The sequence below is a fragment of the Sturnira hondurensis genome, unplaced genomic scaffold (genome assembly GCF_014824575.4).
Source record: "Sturnira hondurensis isolate 20B ecotype Veracruz unplaced genomic scaffold, ASM1482457v3 Scaffold0001304, whole genome shotgun sequence".
NCBI classification, from domain to species: domain Eukaryota; kingdom Metazoa; phylum Chordata; class Mammalia; order Chiroptera; family Phyllostomidae; genus Sturnira; species Sturnira hondurensis.
The window spans coordinates 3,813,649-3,841,147 of record NW_028073935.1 but is presented as its reverse complement, the minus strand read 5'-3'; the positions used below and the strand labels follow the sequence as shown (position 1 = coordinate 3,841,147).

Below are 27,499 nucleotides of genomic sequence, written 5' to 3'. Positions count from 1 at the left end.
AAAAAGACCCATAAAAACAGACCCAGAAGGTCACTTCATAATACTGATGGGAAGAATCCATCAAGAAGACACAAAATTATAAATAGATATGCACCTAACACAGAAACATCCAAATACATGAAGAAAATCTTGGAAAACATCAAGAAAGATATAGACAGCAACACACTTATACGAAGGGATTTCAACAGCCTACTGTCAAAAATGGACTGATCTTCCAAAGAAAATATCAACAAAGATATTACAGCATAGAACAATGCCCTAGATTAAAAGGATTTAACTGATATATATAGACCTTCCATCCCAAAGAAGCAAAATACATGGTCTTTTCAAATGCACATGGAACATTTCCAAAATTAGACTATATAATAGCACACAAAACAAGCCTCAACAAATTCAAGCATATTGAAATTATATCAAACATTTTTTCCGACCACAAGGGACTGAAACTAGAAACCAAACTCAAGGAAATAAACCCAAATTCATAGTGATTGAATAGCATGCTATTAAGCAATTAATAGGTCAAGAATGAGATCATGAAAAAAATCAAAAAGTTTCTGCAAACAAATGAAAATGAACTTACAACAATCCAAAATGTATGGGACACAGAGAACACAGTCCTGAGAGGGAAGTTCATAGCGATACAGCCTACCTAAAACAGATAGAAATATTTCAAATAAACAACCTAACCCTACATCTACAAGAACTCAAGGAACAACAACAAAGACAGCCCAGAGCAAGTAGAAGGATGAAAATAACCAAAACCAAAGCAGAATTAAACAACATAGACAAAAACCACAATTCTAAGGACCAATAAATCCAGGAGCTGGTTCTTTGAAAAGATAAAATTGACAAGCCTTTAAGCAGACTCATCAGGAAAAAAAAAGAGAGGGGACCCAAATAAACACAATCAGAAATCAAAGAGGACAAACCACAGCTTATACAACAGAAACAGAAAGGATTGTAAGAAATTAGTATTTTTTAAGAAATTAGTACAAAGAAATATGACAAAAAATTTGAAAACCTAGGTGAAATGGACAAATTTCTAGAAAAATACAATCTTCCAAAACTCGATGAAGAACAAGCAGAAAGCCTAAACAGACCCATAACAGATGATGAAATTGAAGAACTAGAAAAAAACTCCTGACACACAAGAGCCCTAGACTGGACGGTTTCACAGAAGAATTTCACAAAGTATTTAAGGAAGAGCTAACCTTAAATACTATCCTTTGAAGATTATTCCAAAATATCCAAGAAGATGGAAGACTCCCAAACTCTTTTTATGAAGCCAGCATCATCCTAGTCCCTAAACCAGGTAAAGCAACAACAAAGAAAGAATACAATAGGCTGATATCTCTGATGAACATAGATGCCAAAATCCTCAACAAAATATTGGCAAACTGCATCCAGAAATACAGTGAAAAGACCATACACCATGACCAACTGAGATTCATCCCAGGGATGCAAGGATGGTACAATATTTGCAAATCAATAAACGTAATACATCACATAAACAAAATCAAAGACAAAAATCACATGATCGTATCAATAGATATGGAAAAAACCACTTGATAAGCTGCAGCACCCATTAATGATAAATAAAAACACTTAGCAAAGTGAGAATAGAGGGAGCATTCCTCAACATAAGTAAGACCATATAAGAGACCTACAGCCAACATCATACTCAATGGGCAAAAATTTAGAGCTTTCCCACTAAGATCAGGAATAAGACAAGGATATCCGCTTTCACCACTCCTGTTCAACACAGTATTTGAAGCCCTAGCCACAGCAATCAGGCAAGAAAAAGAAATAATAGGCATCTAAATTGGAAAGGAGGAAGGAAAACTCTCATTGATGCAGATGACATGACAGTATACACAAAAAATCCTATAGACTCCACCAAAAAACTATTTGACCTAATGAGTTCATTTGACAAAACAGTGGGATATAAAGTCAATATCCAGAAATAAAAGGCATTCTGGTACACCAACAATGAAATATCAAAAATAGACATTCAAGAAAAAAATCCCATTCAATATAGCAAAAAGAAAAATAAAATACCTAGGAATAAACTTAACCAAGGATGTAAAAGACCTGTAGGCAGAAAACTACACAACACTGAAGAAAGTTATCAAGGAAGACACAAATGGAAACATATACCATGTTCATGGAATGGAAGAATTAACATCATCAAAATATCCATACTACCCAAAGCTATCTATAGATTCAATGCAATACCTGTTAAAGTACCAATGACATAGCTGCTGCAACTGTGACAAAGAAGAACAAAGTAGGAGGGATCACAATACCTGATACTAACCTGTGTTACAAGGCCACTGTAATCAAAACAGCATGGTACTGGCATAAAAACAGGCACATAGACCAATGGAACACAACAGAGAGCCCAGAAATAAACCCAAATCTCTATGGCCAATTAATATTCAACAAAGGGGGCAGTAATATAAAATGGAATAAAAATAGCCTCTTCAACAAATGGTGTTGGGAGAACTAGACAGCTACATGCAAAAAAATGAGACTTGACCACCATCTTACACCATACACAAAAAGAAATTCAAGGTTGAGAAAAGACTTAAATATAAGTCATAACACCATAAAAGTCCTAGAGGAGAACATCAGCAGGATGTTCTCAGATATTATCAGCAGAACTCAGATATTCCACGCAACAACATTTTCACTGATATGTCCCCTAGAGCAAGGGACATAAAGGAAAGAATAAAGAAACAGGACCTCACCAAAATAAAAAGCTTCTGCACAGCTAAAGAAAACAGCATTAAAGTGAAAAGAGAACCAACTATATGGGAAAACATATTGCCAATGATACCTAAGACAAGGGTTTGGTCTCAAAAATACATAAAGAACTCACATGACTCCACTCTAGGAAGACAAACAACCCAATTAAAAATTGGCAAAGGAGTTAAACAGACACTTCTCCAAGGAGAATATACAGAGGGTCCAGAGACATATGAAACGATGCTCAATATTGCCAGGCATCAGAGAGATGCAAATGAAAACCACAACGAGATGCCACTTCACACAGGTCAGAATGGTCATCATAAACAAAGCAACAAACAAGTGTTGGAGAGGTTGTGGAGAAAAGGGAACCCTAGTACTCTGTTGGTGGGATTGAGAACTGGTGAAACCAGTATGGAATTTCCTCAGAAAATTAAAAATGGAAATGCCTTTTGACCCGGCAATTCCATTGCTGGGATTATATCCTAAAAACCCTGAAACACCAATCCATAAGAACCTAAGCACCCCAATATTTGTAGCAGCACAATTTACAATAGCCAAATGCTGGAAGCACCTAAGTGCCCATCAGTAAATGAATGGATCAAAAAACTATGGTACATTTACACAGTGGAATACTATGCACAGAGAGACAGAAAGAGCTCCTACCCTTTGCAACAGCATGAATGGAACTGGAAAGCATTATGCTAAGTGAAATAAACCAGGTGGTGAGGGACAAATACCATGTGATCTCACCTTTAACTGGGACCTAATCAACAATAACAATAAAGAAAAAACAAGCAAAATATAACCAGAGACACTGAAATGAAGAACAATTTGACAGTAACTAGAGGGGAGGTGGGAGGGGATAATCGGGGGTAGGGGGGAAGAGTTTTCAGGAACAACTATAAAGGACACATGGACAAAACCAAGGGGGCATCTAAGCGAGGGAGGGAGGTGGGTTTGGCTGGGGTGCGGGGGGAGTAGAGGGGAGTAAATGCAGACAACTCTAATTGAACCACAATAAAATAATTTGAAAAAATAAATAATGTTTATACAAGGCTATAAATATGCAAAAAAAGACCTAAATATAAAAGTTTAAAACTTTCAAAGTCTTAGAAGAAAAGATAGGAGCAAATCATTGTGACATGGAATTATACAATGATTTATTAGGTAAAACAGCAAAATTACATTCAAGAAAAGAAAAAAGAGGTACATTAGACTCCATCAAATTTGAAAAATTTGTGCTTCAAAGGACATTATCCAAAAAGTGAAAAGACAACCCATGGAATGAACAAAACTTTTTTGCCAGTAATATATTTGATAAGGGACTCATATCTAGACTATATAAAGAAGTCTTACAACAAAAAGACAAGCAAATTTTAAAAATAGTAAAAAAATTTAAATAGACACTTCTCCAAGGATAGTATACATATGGCCAATAAACACATAAAAAATATCCTTAACATGGAAAATGGTCAGTCACTTTTGAAAAAAGCTCAGCAATCCCTCAAGACGTCAAACATAGAATTATCATATGATCTAACAATTTCACTCCTAAGTTCTACTCAGGAGAAATAAAAGCATATCTACAAAAATTTGTACATGAATGTTCACAGCAGCATTAATCAGAAAAAAAGTAGAAATACCAAAATGTCTATCAAATGAATGGATAAATGATGTAGTATAGCTATACTATGGAACATATATCTGGCAATAAAAAGGAAAAAAGTACAAATGCATGTTACAACAAAGATGAATTCTGAAAATATTTTAAGTGAAAGAAGGCAGTCATAAAAATATATGATTCTATTTAGATGAAATGCCAGAACAGCAAATCTATAGAGACAGAAACTAGATTGGAGGTGGCCAGGAAGAATGGGGAATGACTACGTGTGGGGGTCTTTGAAAAACAATATTGTTTCTAGTTCTCTGCAGTCTTGCTTTAGGCATTAACAGTTTGTATTTAAGACAGCTGTTGCTTGAATAAAGTTGCCATATGCCAGCAGAGCTATGGTCCTCTCCATTATTTTAGTCCCTCGCCTCACTTCGTGATTCCTGTCTGCCGCAGCGGGCTGCGGCAACTACGAATGGGTGTGGAGTTTCTTTAAGGGGTATGGAAACATTCTAAAATTAGACATTGATGATGGTTGTACAACTTTGTGAATTTATTAAAACTACTGAACTGTACACTTTAAAAGGGTAAATTTTACAATATATGAATTAGATCTCAATATAGCTATTATCTTTAAAAATAAAATTATGTCTGAATATTGATGTTGCAAAGACTTGTCTAGACTGTGATCTTAGTCTGTTTAATCAGAGACTATGACCACTATATCTAAAGCAAGTTCTACACATGATTAGATACTCGGAAGCAGTGATATTCTTACCTCTTCTAAATAAATATTATCCAGATCATATGGTGTTCTGACAGACTCTACCATCCAACTCTCAGGTGTGTTTAAGTTTAGAGTGAACAAAGGAGACTGAGGCATATCCAAAAATTTGGCTATTGGACCCTTTGCAAAACTATTATCTGAAGTGAAAGAAATCTCCGGTTCTAAAACATAACGGTAAAAGCTGAAATTAAAAAGAAAAATGTTAGTTTTTGGTTTTTTTTAACACAATCACAGTCCTTCAGACTACAGGCCTCCATACAGGTAAACAACTGGCGTATAACAAAATAGATTTGGAAGGATTTTCTTCCATACTGGGAAAGTGTTTCTAAAACCGTCTCTTGATTTAACTAAACCTCTGTGGTAGTTGCAGATGCAAGAGAAGAGCCAGAGGGATGGGAATGGGAGGAAGGTCACCCCTTCCTGTACTGTTACGGGTGCCTGGGTGCTATTGGGGGTCTCAGGCACTTCCTGAGTATTTGCCTCCCTTCAGTAAGAAAAACTCCTTTTTCTCCTACAAAGTCCTATATGGCAATTGGGTCCTTAGACGAGTCCTGAAAACACTATATGTAATAGTTTAAACATTTCTCCTGTATAAGGACAATGGTGGAAGCTGGGAACCCTTTTGTCCCTTTCAAAACTGTTTCAATTCACTGAGAATCTAACCTATGGAACACAGCACATTTGTAAATGAGTAATTTTCCATAGCTCCAACATGTGCTATGCTATCACTATTAACTGCTTTTTATATCTTTTTTCATAAATGACCATTTCAAAGCTTAGAGAGCAAGCCTATCCTCCTGTTCAAGATACATGCTAATGGGCCTCAGCAAGTTTCGTATGACATACACATTCCCACTTGAAATAACTGCTATTTTTTTAGATAAGAAAGAACAGACAAGTCTTTCCACACCATAGCACATTTTAACTAACATGGTAATTTTAATAGCTACACTGAATCAAATGCTCTAGTATTGGGGAACTACATAATTCTGACCCAAAAGAAAGAAAAGTACAAGTGTAAGGAGCTTGGGTTAATGCCACCTAAACACTTCCATGCTCACAGTAAGCTCTCAGAACTTCTGATTAGAGCAAAGATTTAGCAAAATTACACATTCAGCAAATGATCTTTTCAAATATTACAACCCTTCTATAAACCCAGCTTTTAGATTTTTTCCAACTATTGATTTCTTACAGTTTATTTTACCTTTTCAAAGGCATGTCAGAAAGTTTAGATTGACAGTTCATAAATACTCTTAAATTCATGTTGATCAGCTGAGTTAATACCTAAAGGAGTAAACCAGATGAAAAAACATAAATTAATCACTTGATACTGAGTTTAGAGAGAAAACATTTCTTAATATCAAGAAAAGGTATATATTCTAATGCACAATCTAAATCACATATATATCACTTGGCCAAAACATAGTAAGTACACTATTGGAGATAACTGCCCTTCACACATGTGGTGAAGCAGCAGATAGATAACAGGGGGCTGTCTACACAAGGAAAAGTTTGAAGCTTCAACAGTGCAGCTTACATACTGTGGTATGAAAACAAACACACATAAAATATGCACAAAAAAGCTAGTTAACATACTTCCTTAAAGCTTTTGTCAAAAAAATACAATGCAAAACCAAAAGTTGAAGCAACTGTGTTTCAGGCACAGCTCTTTTCAAGTTCCTCAAAATTCTAATATCTTACACATTATCTAGAAGATATGCTGTTTATATAAGAAAGTGATAAAGCAAAATTCTTTTACCTTTTTTATCTATTCACCATTATAAGTTAAAATATGGCATAAATCAACTTAATTCAAAGGCATTCTACTTTAAATAAGGGTAATTTTTTTCATTACATGAGCTAACCAAGAAAACCTATACCAACTAAGGTTATAAAGCTGTTTTCAGAGCCATTACCAATCTTTATGAAGACATTAGCTCTCCCAAGATGCCTTACAGGGCTTTTCAAAGCCCTTTGAAGATAACTAAGGGAATATTGGCCATCTCAGAATCACAGGACATGTGATCACAGCTGTCCCTACCAAGAGCAATGGGGCAAGTCTCTGTGATTCTCTGGTGACAGGGTCAATAACAGCCACGACATCAAAGTATGTCTCTCCTTCTTTCGGTGTCAGTTTAATTGCACTACAGAGAACAAAAGATAAAACATTAATCTGGAGGAAAACAAGAAACAAACTTAATTTGTTTTTGTGGCAGTGGGGGGAAGAGTACAGTCCAGTGTAACCTATCGGCCCACTTAGAATTTAAAAATAAACTTTAGCTCTAGAACAATAAGGCTACATGGTGTTCAAATATGTGATTATGTCTATCTCACAGCTCACAAAACCCTCTAAAGACTCAGGTTCACTGAAAATGGATTGAAAGATGTGTGTTCAGAGGAAAACCAACTTCACATTGTATTCAGCCAAAAACTGCTAAAAGCTTGTGATGTTTGTTTTTGACATTTACAGATTATGTCAATTTCTATTTCTTGGCAAAAAAGGTATGAGGAGAGAAAAAATAAAGTCATTTTTACATAATAAAAGGAATTTAAGAATATTACAGAATCCTTGCAAGAGACAGAAAAGGAAAGTAAACAATCATAATATCTCCCATCCCAAAGCAACTACTTTGGGGCATATCCTATGTAGTCCTTCTTACCAGCTGTACCTACAGAGTATTCAACTTTCTTCCTACCCCCACCACTTTATCATAAATATTTTTCCATCTTATTACACATTAAACACCCCAAATAAGAAGTAATCATCTATTTACCAAGTAAATTTGCCATAGTTTACTTAAGCTATTCCTTATTGTTAGGCATGTATATGACTTTCAATCTCAAATAACTTGGTACATCAGTTGTTTTCATACTTGGAAATTTCTTAAGAGTCAATAAAATCCTAGACATGAGATTACCGAGTCACAGAATACAAATATGTCTGTGTCTAATAGTAATGTCAACCATGTTTCCTGAAGAACTAAACAAATTTATAAGGTCAAAAAATGAACTTCATATCTTGTTACCATTAAGTTACACACATTTTATCTCTTCTTAATATGAGAAGAGCAAGAGCAGTTAGGTTTCAGTGTGCGTTTATACATGTTCGTAAAAACCCTTCCCCTTTTACCCTTGTTACCCCCTCCCAACTCCCCTCTGGTTACTGTCAGTTTGTTCTTAATTTCAATGTCTTTGGTTATATTTTGCTTGCTCGTTTGTTTGGTTGATTAGGTTCCACTTATAGGTGAGATCATATGGTATTTGTCTTTCACCACCTGGCTTATTTCACTTAGTGTAATGCTCTCCAGATCCATCCTTGCTGTCTCCTAATTTCTTATGTTACTGATGAGTGAAAACTTCTATGGCTGCTTCTTCTCATTACTCTGTATACTTTCAGGAAATAACTCATTATCTAGTTATTGCCACAGGAAACATATTTCCTAATTGACCAGACATCTTGTGTTCCTTTCATGGCCAAGAGAGTGAATCCTGAGCAAGAACTCTTCCCTTTCTAGAATACCCCTTTCTCCACGAGTCTTATATAATCAAAATACTCTAATTACAAATTCTATTATGATACAAATTATGATTAGAGAAGCTCTTCTTATTGGCATTGTGTTAGGTTACATGAGTATTTACTTGATTTATATCAGAAATTACTTATTTTTAATTACTTATTTCAGAAAACCCTCTAGGATTTCTGAAGAGAGATGCATTTTCCTATGTGTAGTACATTTTAAAAAGGAATACATTTTAAAAGGACTTTAAAATATACCAAATTTTCTAAGAACATTATAGCTTAATTCAATGTTTACCACTCTGAACAATATATCAATGTATTTTCAATGCTAACCACTACTTTTCTGCAAGTAAAAAAGAATATAACTGATAAAAACTAGGTAATTATCATTTAAATGGTGATGAGGTGCTTTGGGAATAACCATCAGAGTGGCTTTGTGATGACACTACAGTAAATGCTTTCACTCTGATATTTACTGCAATATAACAAAATGTTTTTATTCTAATACAATTGTCTCAAAGTGTGTATCCAAACCAGCAGCATCAGCTTCACCTGGGAATTTATAAAACAAACTGTTGGGCCCCAATCCAGACTAACTGAATCAGAAACTCTGGAGTAAGTCTGGCCAATTGCATTTTAACAAACTCTCCAAGTAAAACTATGAGAACCACGGCCCTCAGATAATTTGGACTTCCCTGTGACTGTAGAATTCTAGAAGGGAAAGCACATAAGAAAATAGCATGGTACAAAGTCTCACAAAGAGAACAAGAAGCAGAACCTCAAAGAGTCCTCTAAGTCAGGCCTGCCTAGGCCAACAACTGGAACCCTGGTACTATGGGGTATGGTTCTGTTTGATATGTTCACATTCTAGATGATACCCAACTGGCATACTCAGAAACTGACAATGGAAGTCTTTTAATCACCTCCAATTTCTATGGAAAAAAAAAGCAAGACAAAAATCAAGAAAAGGAGAATATTGGTGTGGAAATGGAGAGCAATATAAATGAACATTATCATGTTTAAATATACTCGCTGCATTTGGTCAAAAAAAAAAAAAGACCAGAATAAGGCCAACAGTGACAGAGAAAGGAATGATATTTCGGATTCACACACATTTTTGTGAGGTGAGTATAGCAAATGTCAAAGAATACAGCACTTCAGCAATCTTAACGTACACAGGAATCACCTGGGGTAACCTTGTTACAATGGAGATGCTGATTCAGGAAGTCTGGGTTAGGGCCAGAGACAGAATTTCCACAATCTCCCGAATGATACCCTGCTGCTGTTCCAAGAACCACAGTTTAAGGGCAAGGGTATGCATACCAATAATTCATACTAGAAAAAAATAAGTAATTTCTGATATAAATCAAGTAAATACTCATGTAACCTAACACAATGCCAATAAGAAGAGCTTCTCTAATCATAATTTGTATCATAATAGAATTTGTAATTAGAGTATTTTGATTATATAAGACTCGTGGAGAAAGGGGTATTCTAGAAAGGGAAGAGTTCTTGCTCAGGATTCACTCTCTTGGCCATGAAAGGAACACAAGATGTCTGGTCAATTAGGAAATATGTTTCCTGTGGCAATAACTAGATAATGAGTTATTTCCTGAAAGTATACAGAGTAATGAGAAGAAGCAGCCATAGAAGTTTTCACTCATCAGTAACATAAGAAATTAGGAGACAGCAAGGATGGATCTGGAGAGCATTACACTAAGTGAAATAAGCCAGGTGGTGAAAGACAAATACCATATGATCTCACCTATAAGTGGAACCTAATCAACCAAACAAACGAGCAAGCAAAATATAACCAAAGACATTGAAATTAAGAACAAACTGACAGTAACCAGAGGGGAGTTGGGAGGGGGTAACAAGGGTAAAAGGGGAAGGGTTTTTACGAACATGTATAAAGGACACATGGACAAAACCAAAGAAAGGTAGGATCAAGGGTAGGAAGTGATAGCTGGGGTGGAAGGGAGTGTCGCTGGGGGTGGTGGGGATGGAAACAACTGTACTTGAACAACAATAAAAAATATTCAAAAGAAATTAGGAGACATGGCCAAAGAGAAAGAAGAGGGTCTCCATTCTAGCTTGGAACTGTCAAACAGTCTATTCAAATCTGATCTCCACAAGGACGGGCATGAGAAAGTACAGGTCAACTGAATTAAAGTTCAATCTACCCCAGACTTATTAAATCACAATTATACAGGGGCATGATGCAGGCTTCTATATCTAAAGCTTCCCTCGTGATTCTAAGGTGTAAGTAAAGTGTATACATGCTCAGTAAGCCAAGGGCTACATAGATTAACACAGGGCTTTTTCCTAAAGACAAGTTAATATTAAGGCTAATCATGAGGAAACAACCCAGACTGTGAAATATTCCACAAGACAACTGCTGTGGACTCTTGAAAAAGTCAATGTCATAAAAGATAGACAGACAGAAAGAAAGGAAGGAAGGAAAGCAGGTAACTGTTCCAGATCAGAGACTGACCACCACACATAACAAAAGAGCTGTAAAAGGTCACTACTAAGGCAATAGAGAAATTTGAATATTAACATGTATTATTTAATATTACTATGTTACGATTAAATTGCTGAAGTATGCAAATAAGTACTGTGGAGAAACTCCTAATACTTAGGAGACATATGCTGAAGAATTTAGGCAAAATGTATAAATATGTCTGCCATATAGTTTCAAATGTTTCTGAAAATATGTGAGTACATGTATGTTTGTATGCAAATGTACAAATATACATTATATGTACTATACATATATACACACACAGTTCTCAGATAAAATGACATTTGTTAACAACTGGTGAATCTAGGTTAAACATATTTAGGTGTTCATTATAATAGGCTTTCAACTATTCTCTAGGTTTGAAACTTTTCAAAATAAAAATCTGGAAATAAAAGGCAAAGACTTCATAATGCTACATTTATTTTTATTTTATTGAAAACAAAAACAGTTTTCAATTAAAGATGAACAAGTCAAGTGTTCTCATAACCTCTCTTTATTCTTGAGTATCAGAAAATTATCAGTATTCATTAAATGCTTTTTGGGTTTTAAAAAATATTTTATTTAACTTTAGACAGAGAAGAAGGGAAGGAGAAAGAGAGGGAGAAAAACATCAATGTGTGGTTGCCTCTCCTACACTACAGAACATGGCAGGCAACCCAGGCATGTGCCCGGACTGGGAATCAAACCAGCAACCCTCTGGTTCACAGGCCAGCACTCAATCCACTGAGCCACACCAACCAGGGCAAAATGCTTTCTGTTTTCTAAAAGTATGCATTCAAAACTACTGTAGATGTACTCAGAGCTATTTCAGATGTATTTAGAAATAAATGTCAACTTTTACAAAACTGAGATCTGTATGAGTTTTACTTTTTTTTTATTTTTTAAGATTTTCTTTATTTCTTTTTAGAGAATGAAGAAGGGAGGGAGAAAATGAGGAAGAGAAACATCAATTCATGGTTGGTTGTCTCTTGCATGCCCCCCACTGGGGACCTGGTCTGCAGCTTAGGCATGTGCCCCAACTGGGAATTGAACCAGTGACCCTTTGGTTCTCAGGCTGGCACTCAATCCATTGAGCCACACCGGCCAGGACTGTATGAGTTTTAAATAAAAATATGAATATATATAAAAACCACACGCCAGACAAATTTTCCATATAAGAATTTATAAACACACTTTATATCACAGGTAACAAACACTAGGCCAAATCTGGCCCTCCATCTTATTTTACCCAGCCTGGTACCTTATTTCTCCCCAGCAGCAGTGCCGAGCTCCTTGCCGCTATTTAAGAAGTAGTTACATTTATACAGCCCTAAAATTACATTTGGCCCTTTGAAGGCAATCATGAGGCTGATGTGGCCCCTGGTAAAAATGAGTTTGACACCCCTGCTTTATATGAAAAAATAAGCAATCTGAGGTGAAGGCAGCTTGAAGATTTACTATACAAGATGGCGTGCTGGCAGCTGCACCCAGCGCACTGCCTCAGTGCCACCCAGACGCTGTGCACTGGCCCTCGGCTGCTCTCTATACATAAACTCAGAGAAACACAAGTGGATAACAACAGAAAATGGTACTAGTACAGTGGGAATCAGCAATTTTGCACAGGAAGCTTTGAGGAATATTTTTTACTTCAGTTTGCCTGAAGTTGAAACAAAATTGAACAAACAAGAGGAGTTTGATGCTTTGCAAAGTGTGAAAGTTGCTCATGAACCCTATTATTCTCTGTCAGGAAAAGTTACTGAAATTAATGAAGCTCTTGCAGAAAATCCAAGCCCTGTCAAAAAATCTTGTTATGAAGATGGTTGACTGATCAAGATTACACTGAGTGGCTCATCAGAACCAGAGGAACTAATGAGTGAAGAAACATGATAAACACATACAATCTATTAAGGAGTGAAAAATGGAACACCCTAAATAAAGTAGTCTGAAACAAGTTAATCTAGCATAAATTGCCAAATCAGTGGTGAACAGAAGATTTAAAATAGCAATTTTTAGCAATAATGATGGAAAAAGAAACTACTTAGAACAATGCTACTGGAGAAAAATACCCCTTACATTTCTAATAATTGCAAATAAACACATCATGCATTTTTTTTCTTAAGACCCTATGGTTTTTAGGCTAGGCTTCAGTTACAACATTCAGAACTCCTGAAATTATCCATGGCAAAATCTAGTTATAAAAATTATGTAATCCAAGGATAATATTGTTATCTTAAGCCTTATAGAACATTGTAACTTGCCTAGATACATCTCTGGATTTGGGTCAAAATACTTAATGACCTTTCCATTGTAAATAACTGGCAGTGGAGTAAAGGTTTTTGTTAGCTGTACAATGTCCTAATGAACAAAACTATGTCAATTTTATAATATACCATATTTGCTGGTACTATTTTTATACAGGAAAGCAACGGCCTTATAGGAAAACAATTTAATAATAAAACATTCAACTTCTTCATTAAAAGAGTTTAATATTTAAGAATACACAACAAATTCAACATTATTTCTATACCTGTGTCTGTCTTCAAAAAACTGGTACTCAATTCTTGCATCTCCTTTTGGTTGAGCTGACAGAAGAGCATCCACTTTCATTACCAAGTCACTTGCCCTAAAAGACACGGTTGGTGACAATTCAGCATCTCTTTAATCTGAAGGTTTTTCCAATTATTGCTGAACATAATATAATCAGCCAAAGCACTGGATGCTTACAAGATAGTTTAAAGAAACCATGAACTTGTTACCAACAGACATGAGAAAATTAAAATGATTTTAAGAATGATTAGTTTTATAAGTTTGGGAAAGGTGCTGATTTTTCCATATGTGAAATGAGGATGATGCCAACTTCACATGACTCTTGTAAATACTGCACTACCCAAACATAAAGCATCCAGCTCAGGGTCTGCCCCACAGCAGTCAGTCAGTCAGTGTTACTTACATTCTCTCACCTCTTCTTAATAACTTTAGTACTTTTTATGATTGTTAAAGTAATAATTTATTGGAAAAATTTCAGGGAAAAAACATAAGGAGAATTCTGACACACAAACAATACCACAAATAATGAACCAAATAATAAACATTTGGTTCATTATTTGTATATTTAAAAAAATACATATGAGGTCTGTTCAGAAGGTATCCAGCTATGTAATATGAAAAATAGAGACATTTATTGAAGAAAATACAAGAAACATTTACACAGGACAATGATGCCTCAGTCCCCTTCAAAGTAGGCAGTTTGGGACCTCACACAGTTCTCCCAATCACCATCAGCTGCCCCACCATATTTTTCTTAATCTTATCATCAGCATGAAGTCTCTTCCCTTTCAAAGGTGATTTGACTTTGGGGAAAAGCCAGAAGTTGCAAGGCACCAAATCTGGGCTGAAAGGGGTTTAAATCACCTGGGCGATTTGATGTTTTGCCAAAAAACTCTGTATGAGTTGTGATGCATGAGCAGGTGCACTGTTGTGATGAAGCTGCCAATCACCAGTTGCCCATAGCTCTGGCCTTCCGAATCATCCAAATAGTTTCCACAGAGGAATGTTCAAAATTAATGTAAAATTTGATGCAGATTTGTTGCTCTACCTACTCAGTCATTTTTAATGTGATGGCCACATAGTACAGTGCTCACTTAATGATGTCTACTGCCCCCATGGACTAGTACAGTGAAGTCGTGATTGTTCTTGCATGCACATTCCAGTCCATTCTCCTTGGTTGCCAGGTTACACTGATGTCACACAAACCATTCTCATTAGCAATGGCTGGACATTTTCCAGACATACCTCATACACACATATGTATTTGCACACACACATATGTGTATTCATATGTATGTGCACACACATACATACACACAAAAGTGGGATTATACTATGTGGTAGCCAGTTTTCTCATTTAACAATATATTATAAACATCCTTTTGTTGGTAAATATGTATAGGAGCCTATCAATATTATCAATGACTACATAATATTAGGTTTTGTGGTACATCATAATCTATTAAACCAAACAGCTAATGAACATCTCAACTGTTTCCTATTTCACCATTACAATCAACACTTTGATAAACAACCAAGAAAAGCATTTCTGCTTTCCCTGCCCATTCTAAACTTGATTTCTAAACAAGGAAGACCTTGAACTAAATCATGTGATATTAAATAAGGTCTTAATCTGCTGAACCAAGGACTAAATTCTAAGAATTCTGAGAACATTTGCACTAGAATCAAGCCTATACATTTTCTATTAAACTAAACATGTACAACAAATTAGCTCTGTTTGAACATCTCAATACTAACTCTAAATACATACACACTCTAAATACATACTCTAAATACTAATTTTAATATTAACTCAAAGTACAGGCCACTCGTTTCCTGGGATGTGTCAGCATAGTCACAAACATGTGAAGGGTCATTTGGTTCTGTGAACTGGGCCAAGCAGACCAACAAGAAATTTCATAAAGGCTCATAGCTTGGCCTCTCTTAGATACCTCCAAACCCAGCACAAGTTGCAGCCATCTACAGATCACTTTGTAATTCATGCCAGGTGGCCCTGGACAGGGTACAGGTGGCAGCTGATCTTAGCATACACCTCTAGGTACGCCCCAGAGCCAGAGCACTCAGTGCTCAGTTTCAGATCATGCAGGAGCACACCAAAATACTACCACAAGTGACACACTCAAAGGTTGAACTCATTGGGCATTAGAGTCCCACTGAAGTGAGTACTGCTCAACTGGGTCAGCTCCTGTACAGCAACTCCTCTAGTGTGACTGCAACCAGTCCCTGAAGCCAATCAGCATAAGGATAAATCCCTCCCATTTACTGATCAACAGCAATCAAGGTTCAATTTTAACAAGAGGGTCAACACAGCTCTGACCAGGGGTACACCTGAGTACCCAATGCAGGCGACCACAGAGCTCCATCACTGGGTTCTACAGGGTTCCAACTACATAAAGCCATTCTACCAAGACCAGGAGATGTAGCAGCTCTTTCTGATACATAGAAACAAACACAGGGGCACATCCAAAGTGAGGAGACAAAGAAACATGCCCAAATGGACATAACAGAACAATGTTCCAGAAAAAAAAGACTAAAAAAAAGGAGACAAGTAATCTACCAGATACAGTGCTCAAAACACTGGTTATGAGGATACTCAGTGATCTCAGTGAGAACTTCAATGAAAAGAAAATGTAAAAATGAAGACAGAAATCATAAAAAGGATCCAGCCAGAAACAAAAAATACAATAACTGAAATGAAGAACATACTATAGGGAATTAAGAGAAGAATAGAAAAAGAAGAGAAGCAAATCAGCGATTTGGAAGATAAGGAAGTCAAAAACACCCAATTAAAACAGGAAAAAAGCCTAAAAGAAAGATTATAGTTTAAGGAGCCTATGGGACAACCTCAAGTGTGACAACATTCACATCGTGGGCGTAAGAGAAGCAAAAGAAAGAAATCAAGAAAATGAAAACCTATTTGAAAAAATAATGACTGAAAATGTCTCAAATCTGGTGAAGGAAAAAGACACACAAGCAAGCACAAAGTCCCAAATGACATGAACCTACATAAGCCCATACCAAGACAGACCATAATAAAAATGACAAAAATAAATGACAGAGAATCTTAAAAGCAACAAGAGAAAAGCAGTTAGTTACATCCAAACAAACTACCATGAGACTATTGGCTGATTATGCAACAAACTTTGCAGAAGGGATTAGCACAAATTATTCAAAATGATGAAAAGCAAGGAACTACAACCAAGGTTACTCTCCCCAGAAAAGCTATCACTTAAAACTAAAGGAAAGATCAAAAACTTTCCAGAGAAGAAAAAGATAAAGGAGTTCATCACCACCAAACCACTATTACAAGAAATATTAAAATGACTTCTTTAAGAGGAAGGAAAAATACATAAATGTAAATACCATAATGAAAGTAACTGCACATCTATCAATAATCACTTTAATGTAAATGGAATAAATTCTCCAATCAAAGAGACAGAGGGTGGCTGAAGAGATTAAAAAACATGACCCATATATGCACTGTCTATAAGAGACATGCTTCAGATCAAAAGACATAAAGAGAGTGATAGTAAAGGAATAATAAAACATATTTCAAGCAAATAGAAATTTAAAAAGCTGGGCAGCAATTCATCTATCATATAAAGTAGACTTTATCACAATAAGAGCCAAAGAGGGATATTACAAAATGATAAAGGAATCAATCCAACAATAGCATACAACTCGTATAAACATTTATGCACCCAATATAGGAGCATGTAAATATGTGAAGTAATTCTTGATGAATATAAAGAGAGAGACTGACGGTAATACTATCCAAGTAAGGAATTTACACACCAGTGACACCAGAGGAGAGATCTTCTGGAAAGTACATCAACAATAAAATAGTAGACTTATATGACATATGAGCTTAGATGTACTTAACTGATATTTTTAAAAGTACTTTACCCTAACAGAGTAGAATACACACTTTTTTCTACCTTTGAAAAGGTAGATTTTCTAGAACAAACAACATATTAGGCCACAAAGAAGTCTCAGGAAATTTAAGAAGGCTAAAAACATATCAAAATCTTCTCCAGCCACAATGATATGATAGTAGAAATCAAAAACCACAGAAACACATGGAGTTAAATAACACATTACTAAAAAATAAATGAGTCAATAGTACAATAAAAAAAATTAAAAAGATACACAGAGAAAAATTAAAATGAACTCACAACAACTCAGAAACTATCAAACACAGCAAAAGTACTCCTCAGAGGGCAGTTTATAACAATACAGCCCTATTTCAAGAACCAACAAAGAGCAAAAATAAACAATCTAACCTTCCACCTAAAAGAACTAGAAAAGGAACAAAAAACAAAGCCCAAAAGGAATAAAGGAGGGAAATAATGAAGATCAGAGTGGAAATAATAAACAAAATAAAGTCTGAAAAAACAACAATACAAAAGTTCTTTAACATAATTGAAAAAATGTTAACCAAACTCATCAAGATTAAGGAAAACAGAAACCAGAGTTCCAGCCAAGATGGGGGCATATAAAGAAACCCTTCACTTCCTTGCACAACCAAAAGTAGGATAACAACCAATCTAAAAACAATAAACACCCAGAAGTCCTAGAAAATGAAACTGCATGGAACTCTGACAACCAAGGAACTAAAGAAACAGTCAACCAGACCAACCAGACCAGCAGGAGGGAGACAAGAGAGATGAAGCATATAGGCGGACAGGGAGAACCCCCAGTACTGCAGCTGACCACGTACGTGGCCAGGGCTGGGTGAACAGGAAACTGAGACACAGAGCTGACTGTGGACTATGGCAGGGTTTGTCATGGTGGGAGAAACTCCCAGTCTTGCATGAGAGTTTGCTGGAAAGTGGAGCTACAGCCCAGCAGGCAAGCTGCATTTTTCCCTCTCTGGCCCCTCCACCACAGACAGTGCCAGAGCCCAGCAACGAGGTTTGCCCTGCCCTGGAGAATACCTAAGGTCCCACTTCCTTACAACTTAACAGATGCCCCGAGACAAAGAAATAGGGCCCAAATGAAAGAACAGAGCAAAATTGCAGAGAAAGAACTAAGCAATGAGGAGATAGCCAACCTATCTGATGGAGAGTTCAAAATATTGGTTATCAAGATGCTCACAGAAGTGATTGAACTTGGTCGAAAATGAAAAAACAAATGAAGGGTACCCAAAGAGAAATAAAGTAAAATATTCAGGGAACCAACAGTGACAGGAAATAAAACAGGACTCAAAACAATAATTTGGAACAAAAGGAAGAAATAAACATCCAACTGGAATAGCATGAAGAAACAAGAATTTTAAAAAATGAAGAGAGACTTAGGAAACTCTGTGACAAATTTAAGCATTACAATATCTTAACTATAGGGGTGCCAGAAGGAGAAGAACAGCAAGAAATTAAAAAATTATTTGAAAAAATAATGAAGGAAAACTTCCCCAATCTGGCAAAGGAAATAGACTTCCAGGAAGTCCAGGAGGCCCAGAGAGTCCCAAAGAAGTTGGACCCAAAGAGGAACACACCAAGACACATCACTAAGTTGGTACAGTGATTAAAGAGATGGAAAGAATCTTAAAAGCAACAAGAGGAAAGGAGAGTTACCTACAAAGGAGTGTCCATAGGACAATCAGCTGATTTTTCGGAAGAAACCTTACAGGCAAGGGGCTGGACAGAAGTATTCAAAGTCATGAAAGTCAATGGCCTACAAGCTAGATTACTCCACCCAGTAAAGCTATCATTTAGAATGGAAGGGCAGATAAAGTGCTTCCCAGATAAGGTCAAGTTAAAGGAGTTCATCATCACCCAGCCCTTCTTATATGAAATGTTAAACGGACTTATCTAAGAAATTGAAGAAGACCAAAAACTATGAACAGGAAGATGAGAACAAACTCACAACTATCAACAACTGAACCTAAAAAATAACAAAAAACAAAACTAAGCAAAAACTAGAACAGGAACAGAATCAGAAATGGACATCACACTGAGGATTTCAGTGGGGAGTAGAATGGGAAGAATGGAGCAGGGAAAGTAAAGGGAATAAGAACCACAATTGGTTCCACAATTGGAACCACAATTGGTAGGCATAAAATAGACAGGGAGAGGTTAAGCATGGTATAAGAAATAGAGAAATCAAAGAACTTATATGTATAATCTTTGGACATGAACTTAGTGGGGGGAATGCTGGAGTGTTGGGGGGTGCAGGGTAGGAGGGGATAAGGAGGTAAATGGGAAAACTGTAATAGCATAATTAATAAAATATACTTTAAAAAAGAAATGAAAGATAAGTAGCACCTGACACCAAGAAGCACAGGATTATATTATGAACAACTACACATTAACAAATGTGACATTGTGGATGAAATGAATAAATTCCTAGAAATATACAATCTTCCAAAACTAAATCAGGAAGAATCAGAGAATCTGAGTAGACAGATTACATCTCATGAAATTGAGCAGTAATCAAAAACTCCCAACAAAATAAAGCTCTGGACTAGATGGCTTCACAGATAAATTTTACCAATCCTTTTCATACTATTCTAAATTATTCATGGGAGAGAAGACTCCCAAACTCATTTTATGAGGCCAGCATTATACTAATTCCAAAACCAGATAAACAGGTTACAAAAAAATGTATAGGCCACCATCACTGATAAATATAGATGCTATAATAATCAACAAAATATCAGTAAAATGAATACAGCAATACATCAAACAGATCATATGCCAGGAATAAGTGGAATTTATTCCAGGGATTCAAGGTTGGTGCAACAATGACAAATCAATAAACATGATACACTACATAAACAAAAGGAAGGATAAAAACCACATGATCATATACACACATGCAAACAAAAAGCTTTATAAACTCCAGCACCGATTTATGATAACAACTCTCAGCCAATGGGCATTGAGGGAACATACTTTATATAATAAAGGCCATATATGACAAACTCATTGCCAGCATCATACTCAATGGGTAAAAACTACAAATGTTTTAAGATTAGGAACAAGACAAGGATTCCTGCTTTCACCTCTCTTATCAACATAGTTTATGCAACCCTAGCCATATAATCAGACAAGGAGACAAAATAAAAGGCACCAAAGGGAAAGAAGCAAAACTGCCATTTTTTCCAGATGACATGATACTGTACATGCAGAATCCTAAAGATTCCTCCAAAACACTACTAGAACTGAAAAATGAATTTAGTACAGTATACAAAATTAATATCCAGAAATCAAGAGCATTTTATATGTCAATAAGGAACTATCAGAAAGGAAAATTAAGAAAACATTCCCACTCACAATTGCTTTGAAAAGAAAAAAAAGCTAGGAATAAATTTAACCAAGAATGTGCCCTGGCTGGCATAGCTCAGTGGGTTGAGCGTGGGCATTCGAACCACACAATCGTGGTTCAATTCCCAGTCAGGGCACATGCCTGGGTTGCAGGCCAGTTCCCAGCAGGGGACTCACGAGAGGCAACCATACATTGATATTTCTCTCCCTCTATCCTTCCCTTCCCCTCTAAAGATAAATAAATAAAAATAAAAAAAAAATTTAACCAAGAATGTAACAGACCCATACACAAACAAATTACATGACGCAGAAGAAATCGAAAAGATACAAATAACTGGAAGCATATCCTGTGCTCATGAATAGAAGAAAGATAATATCATGAGAATTCCCATACTACCTCAAGTAATCCACAGATTCAATGCAATTCTTATCAAAATACCAATGGTGTATTTCACGAATCTAGAACAAATTTCAAAAAATTTACATGGAACCACAAAAGACCATGCCACAAAAGACCATGAATAGTAACAGCTATCTTGAAAAAGAAGAACAAAGTTGTAAGAATCACGGTACTTGATATCAAACTACACTACAAGGCCATAGTAATCAAAACAGCATGGTACTGGAATAAAAACAGACACAGAGATCAATGCAACAAAATAGAGATCCCAGAAATAAACTCACACCATTATAGTTAATTTAATTTTTGATAGAGGAGGTAAAAACATATAATAGGCTAAAGATAGCTTCTTCAATAAATTATGTTGGTAAAATTGGACAGATGTGTACAGGAAAATGAAACCAGACCACCTTATTATTCCACACACAAGAATAAGTCAAAATGAATTAAAGACTCAAATGTTAGACTGGAAACCATAAAAATCCTAGATGAAAACATAGGCAGTAAAATCTCAGATACTGCTCATAGCAATATTTTTTCTGATATTGCTCTGCAGGCAAGAGAAATGAAACAATAAGCAAATGGAACTGCATCAAACTAAAAAGTTTTTGAATAGCAAAGGAAATCATCAACAAAATAAATGGCACAATATACTCACTGATATATCAGATAAGAGCTTAATAAACAAAATTTATAAAGAACTTATAAAACTCAATACCAAAAAAACACAAACAATCCAATTTAAAAAATGAGTAAAAGACCTGAATAGACACTTCTCAAAACAGGACATACAGATGGACAAGAGATATATGAAAAGATGCTTACCATCACTAATCGTCTGAGAAATACAAATTGAAAGAATAATGAGATATCACCTCACACCAGCCAAAATAGCTATCATCAATAAATCAACAAACAAGTGCTGGAGAGGATGTGGGGAAAAGAGAAGCCTTATGAGACTTCTGGCCAAGATGAAGGCATAGTTAGATACACTTTGCCACCTCACACAACCAAAAGAAGGACAACAGATTTACAAACAAAAAATAACCAGAACTTCCAGAATATTGAAATGTTTCGAAGTCCGACAACCAAGAAGTTAAAGAACAAACATTCATTCAGACTGGTAGGAGGGGTGGAGAGGACACACGGCAAGACTGGCTGGTGGACTGGCAATCCCACATTTGCATGCAGATTAACCAATAAGAACAACTGGGGAGGAAGGCTGACCACATAACTGAGGATTCCAGCATGAAAGAAAAAGAGCCTCAAAACCTCTGGTAGTAAAAATCTGTGAGGGTTGCAATAGCGGGAGAAACTCCCAGTCTCAAAGGAGAATTTGTTGGAGAGACCCACAGGGTACTAGAATATAAACAAACCCACCCATCCAGGAATTAGCAACAGCAGGGCCCAATCTGCTTTATGGGTAGCAGGGAAAGTGACTGAAAGCCAGCCCACAGCCCAGCAACCCGCATTGTTCTCTTTCTGACCCCTCCCCCATACACAGCCAAGCACTTGGCCACAATGTAGCCAAGTAGGTTGCCCACTCCCCGCCCCCGGCAAATACCTAAGGCTCTGCCCCTCACAATGTAACAGGTGTGCTGAGACAAAGAAATATGGCCCAAATGAAAGAACAGATCAAAACTCCAAAAATGGAACTAAGTGACGAAGAGATAGCCAATGTATCTGAGGCAGACTTCAAAACACTGGTAATCAGAATACTTACAGAAATGGGTGAGTATCATCGCAAAATAGAGGAAAAGTGAAGGCTATGCAAAGCAAAATAAAAAAATATATACAGGGAACCGACCGTGAAGGGAAGGAAACCAGGACCTAAATAAACGATTTACAGCAGAAGGAAGAAACAAACATTCAACCAGAACAGAGTAAAGAAACAAGAATTCAAAAAAATGAGGAGAGGATTAGGAACCTCTAGAACATCTTTAAATGCTCCAACATCCAAAAATTATAGGGGTACCAGAAGGAGAAGAGGAAGAGCAACAAGTGGAAAAGTTCTTTCAACAAATAATAAAGAAGAACTTCCCCATTCTGGCTAAGGAAATAAACTTCCAGGAAGTCCAGGAAGCTCAGAGAGTCCCAAAGAAGTTGGACCCAAGGAGGAACACACCAAGGCACATCATAATTACATTACCCAAGATGAAAGATAAGGAGAGAATCTTAAAAGCAGCAAGGCAAACTAAGAGAGTTACCTACAGAGGAGTGCCCATAAGACTGTCAGCTGATTTCTCAAAAAAGCCCTTACAGGCAAGAAGGGGCTGGAAAGAAGTATTCCAAGTCATGAAGAGCAAGGACCTACATACAAGATGGCTCTATCCAGCAAAGCTTTCATTTAGAATGGAAGGGCAGATAAAGTGTTTCTCAGATAAGGTCAAGTTCAAGGAGTTCATCATCACAAAGCCCTTATTATATGAAAAGTTAAAGGGACTTATCTAAGAAAAGGAAGATGAAAAACTTGTACAGTAAAATGACCACAAACTCCCAATTATTAATACACACCTAAAACAAAACAAAAACAAACTAAGGAAACAACTTGAACAGGAATAGAACCATAGAAATGGAGAACACATGAAAGGTTATCAACAGGGGAATGGGAGGACCAGAGAGGGGGAAAAGGTACAGAGAATAAGTAGCATAGACGGTAGATAGAAAATAGACGGGAAGGGTAAGAGTAGTATGGGAACTGTAGAAGCCAAGAACTTATAATTATGACACATGGACATGAACTAAAACAGGGGAATGTGGGTGGGAGAGGGTGTGCAGGGTGGAAGGGAGTGAAGGGGAAAATAGGACAACTGTAATAGCCTAATCAATAAAATATTTTTGAGCTCTGGCTGGCGTAGATCAGTGGATTGAGCAAGGGCCTGCGAACCAAAGGATCGAGGCTCGATTCCCAGTCAGGGAACATGCCTAGGTTGTGGGCCAGTTCCCAACAGGGGACACACGAGAGGCAACCATACATTGGTATTTCTCTCCCTCTTTCCTCCCTTTCCCCTCTAAAAGATAAATAAAATTTTTTTAAAAACTTTTAAAAAATAAAATAAAATATATTTGAAAAAGGAAAAAAATTAATAATTTTAAAAAACTCATGGACACAGAGAACAATGTGATGACTGGGGTGGGTGGCTAGGTGGATATGGAAGAAGGCAAAAGTAGGATAAATGGTAATTGAAAAAATATAATGAAAAATAAAGTATAAAAAAGAAATTGATTGAATTTGTATATGCAAATAAGTAACTACCAGAAAGAGAAATTAAGAAAACAATCCAATTTACAAATGCATAAAGAATATGAAGAAATAAATTTAACCAAGGAAGTAAAATTCCTGTACTCAAAAAATTATAAGACTTTGAAGAAAAGAATTAAAGATAGAAATAAATGGACACATATACTTTGCTCATGAATAGAAAGAACTCACATAATTAAAATGTCTCTACTACCCAAAGCAATTTATAAAGTTAACACTTCTCCTATTGAGATAACAATGGTATATGGCATATTTCACAGAACCAGAACAAATATTCCAAAAATTTACATGGAATCAGAAATGACCTCAAATAGCCACTGCAATTTTGAGAAGGAAAAACAAAGTTGGAGAAATCACACTACCTAATATGAAACTATACTATAAGGCCATAGTAATCAAAACAGTATGAGAATCAAACAGCATAAGAAACAGAAATACAAATCAAGGAAACAAAGCCCAGAAATAAACACATACCCTTATGGTCAATTAGTATTTGACAAAGGAGGTAAGAACACAGAATGGAATAAAGACAGCCTATTTGAAAAATGCTGTTGGGAAAATTGGACAGATAACATGCAAAAAAATAAAACTAAACCACCTACCAACACCATATACAAGAATAATCTCAAAATAATTTAAAGACTTATGTGTAAGACAAAAAGCATAAAAGTAGAAAAAAACATAGGCAGTAATGTCTGTCACACTGTCCTCAGTATGCTTCTTTTTACTGATGTATCTCCTTTGGCAATAAAAAAATAAATAAATAGGAGTACATCAAACTAAAAAACTTTGCACAGCAAAAGAATCCGTCAACGAACAAAAAGGCAACCTACAGAACAAGATATTCATCAATGATACAACTGATAAGGGATTAATGCCCCAAATTTATAAAGAATTCAAAAAACTGAATATAAAAAAACTAACAATCTGATTAAAAAATGGGCAGGGGACCTGAATACATACTTCTCCAGAAAGGTCACCCACATGATGACTAGACATATGAACAGATGCTCAATGTCACTAATCATCAGAGACATGCAAATTAAAACCACAATGAGACATCACCTCACACTTGTGAGAATGGCTATCATCAATAAATCAACAAATAAGAAGTACTGACAAGAATATGGAGAAAAGGGAACCCTCGTGCATTGTTGGTGGAAATACAGTTTGGTGCAGCCACTATTAAATTAAAAGTAGATCTACTGTATGATCCAGCAATTTCACTTCTGGGTACAAACACAAAGAAACCTGAAACACTAATTTGAACAGACAAATGCACTTCTATGTTCATTGCAGCATTATTTACGATAATGATAAAGAAGGTATGATAAAGAAGATTTGGTAAATAATAATATTATAATAACTATGTATGGTACAGGTAGAAAACACAAGGCCCGTGGGCTGAATCTGGCCCTCCACCTTGTTTTATCTAGGCCGGCACCTTGTTTCTACCCATGGGCAGCACTGAGCTCTCGCTTAACTGTTAAGGAGCAGTTACATTTATGCAGTCCTAAAATTACATTCGGCCCTTTGAAGGCAACTGCAAGGCTGTTGTGGTCCCCGGTGAAAATGAGCTTGACACCTGTGATATATGGTGTCAGCTAGGTACTAGACTAAACAGAAAGATCACTTCATAAGTTATATAAATGTCTAATCACTATGCTGTCCATCTGAAACTAATATACAATAATACTGAATGTCAATGGCAACTGAAAAATTAAATTTAAAAACTAAATTAAAAGAATACAGATTAAAAATATATACAGCCCTGCCCTGGCTGGTGTAGCTCAGTGGATTGAGCACGGGCCTGCGAACCACACGATTGCGGTTCGATTCCCAGTCAGGGCACATGCCTGGGTTGCAGGCCAGTTCCCAGCAGGGGACTCACATGAGGCAACCACACACTGATATTTCTCTCCTTCTCTCCTTTCCTTCCCTTCCCCTCTAAAGACAAATAAATAAAATCTTTAAATATATATATATATATATATATACACACACACACACACACACACACACATATATATGTATATGTATATATATATACATATACATACAGCCCTTATGACATGAACAAATTTCTTCTATGTGTAACTTACATGTCTTCTTCTATACGAAGCTGTTGAATATGAGATTTAATTTTCTGTCCTGAAGTTTTTAAGATAATATTTTCTAGGAGGTGAAAATCATCCTGATTAAAGACTTCATTATCCTCCAGTGGCCCAATGATCTATAAAGAAGAGTAGGTTGGTCAGTAGGTTGGAAATCTGCAAGCTGTGAAGTTCTTTGTAGTCCTCAGGCTAGCTTATGAACCAAATCAAGTTGAAGACTCAAGACATGTTTAAGTCTGAACAGTCAATAAAAATGTAAAAATAAGCCCCCAGTGAACTCATAGCTATTAATTTACTTATCAATTCCTTAACTACACAGAATGTAGACTTGTATACTTCACACTATTTTTACAGTAACCAAAGGCTGAAGTAAAATAATATAATTTTCATTAAGTCTCACTCAATACAAATAATAAAGTCAAAATAGAAATATAGCAACTGATAACAAAGATTTTACACTATGTGCTAAGTTTTTAAAGTTTGGAATGTCCACCACAGTCTTATTTCAAGATCTTATAAAATAGTGTAAACCTAACCTAATTGAATACATGCAGAATGAACAAACTATAAGCATGGACCCTGCAGGGAATGAATGCTTCATGTGTTATAGGCCTCACTGACATGTTCTGAGAGCCATCACATTCTCACCATCTTACACAATAGCAGGACAAAACTAAACACAGAACACATGTCAAAATGAGCACCTTTCTTTAAAATAAT

General features: G+C 36.1%; 1 protein-coding gene across 5 annotated transcripts in view; it reads right to left on the bottom strand.

The window, feature by feature from the left end:
• The window catches only part of UGGT1 (UDP-glucose glycoprotein glucosyltransferase 1), a 212,574-nt gene that overhangs the window by 33,758 nt on the left and 151,317 nt on the right, over positions 1-27,499 (bottom strand). For all 5 annotated transcript variants that reach the window (XM_037070140.1, XM_037070157.1, XM_037070149.1 and 2 more), the window contains 5 exons: positions 26,768-26,898; positions 13,698-13,793; positions 7,189-7,291; positions 6,352-6,431; positions 5,139-5,328 (listed from right to left, as the gene is read on the bottom strand). In XM_037070140.1, the coding sequence (XP_036926035.1) occupies positions 5,139-5,328; positions 6,352-6,431; positions 7,189-7,291; positions 13,698-13,793; positions 26,768-26,898 (600 nt within the window). The remainder of the gene's footprint in view (positions 1-5,138; positions 5,329-6,351; positions 6,432-7,188; positions 7,292-13,697; positions 13,794-26,767; positions 26,899-27,499) is intronic.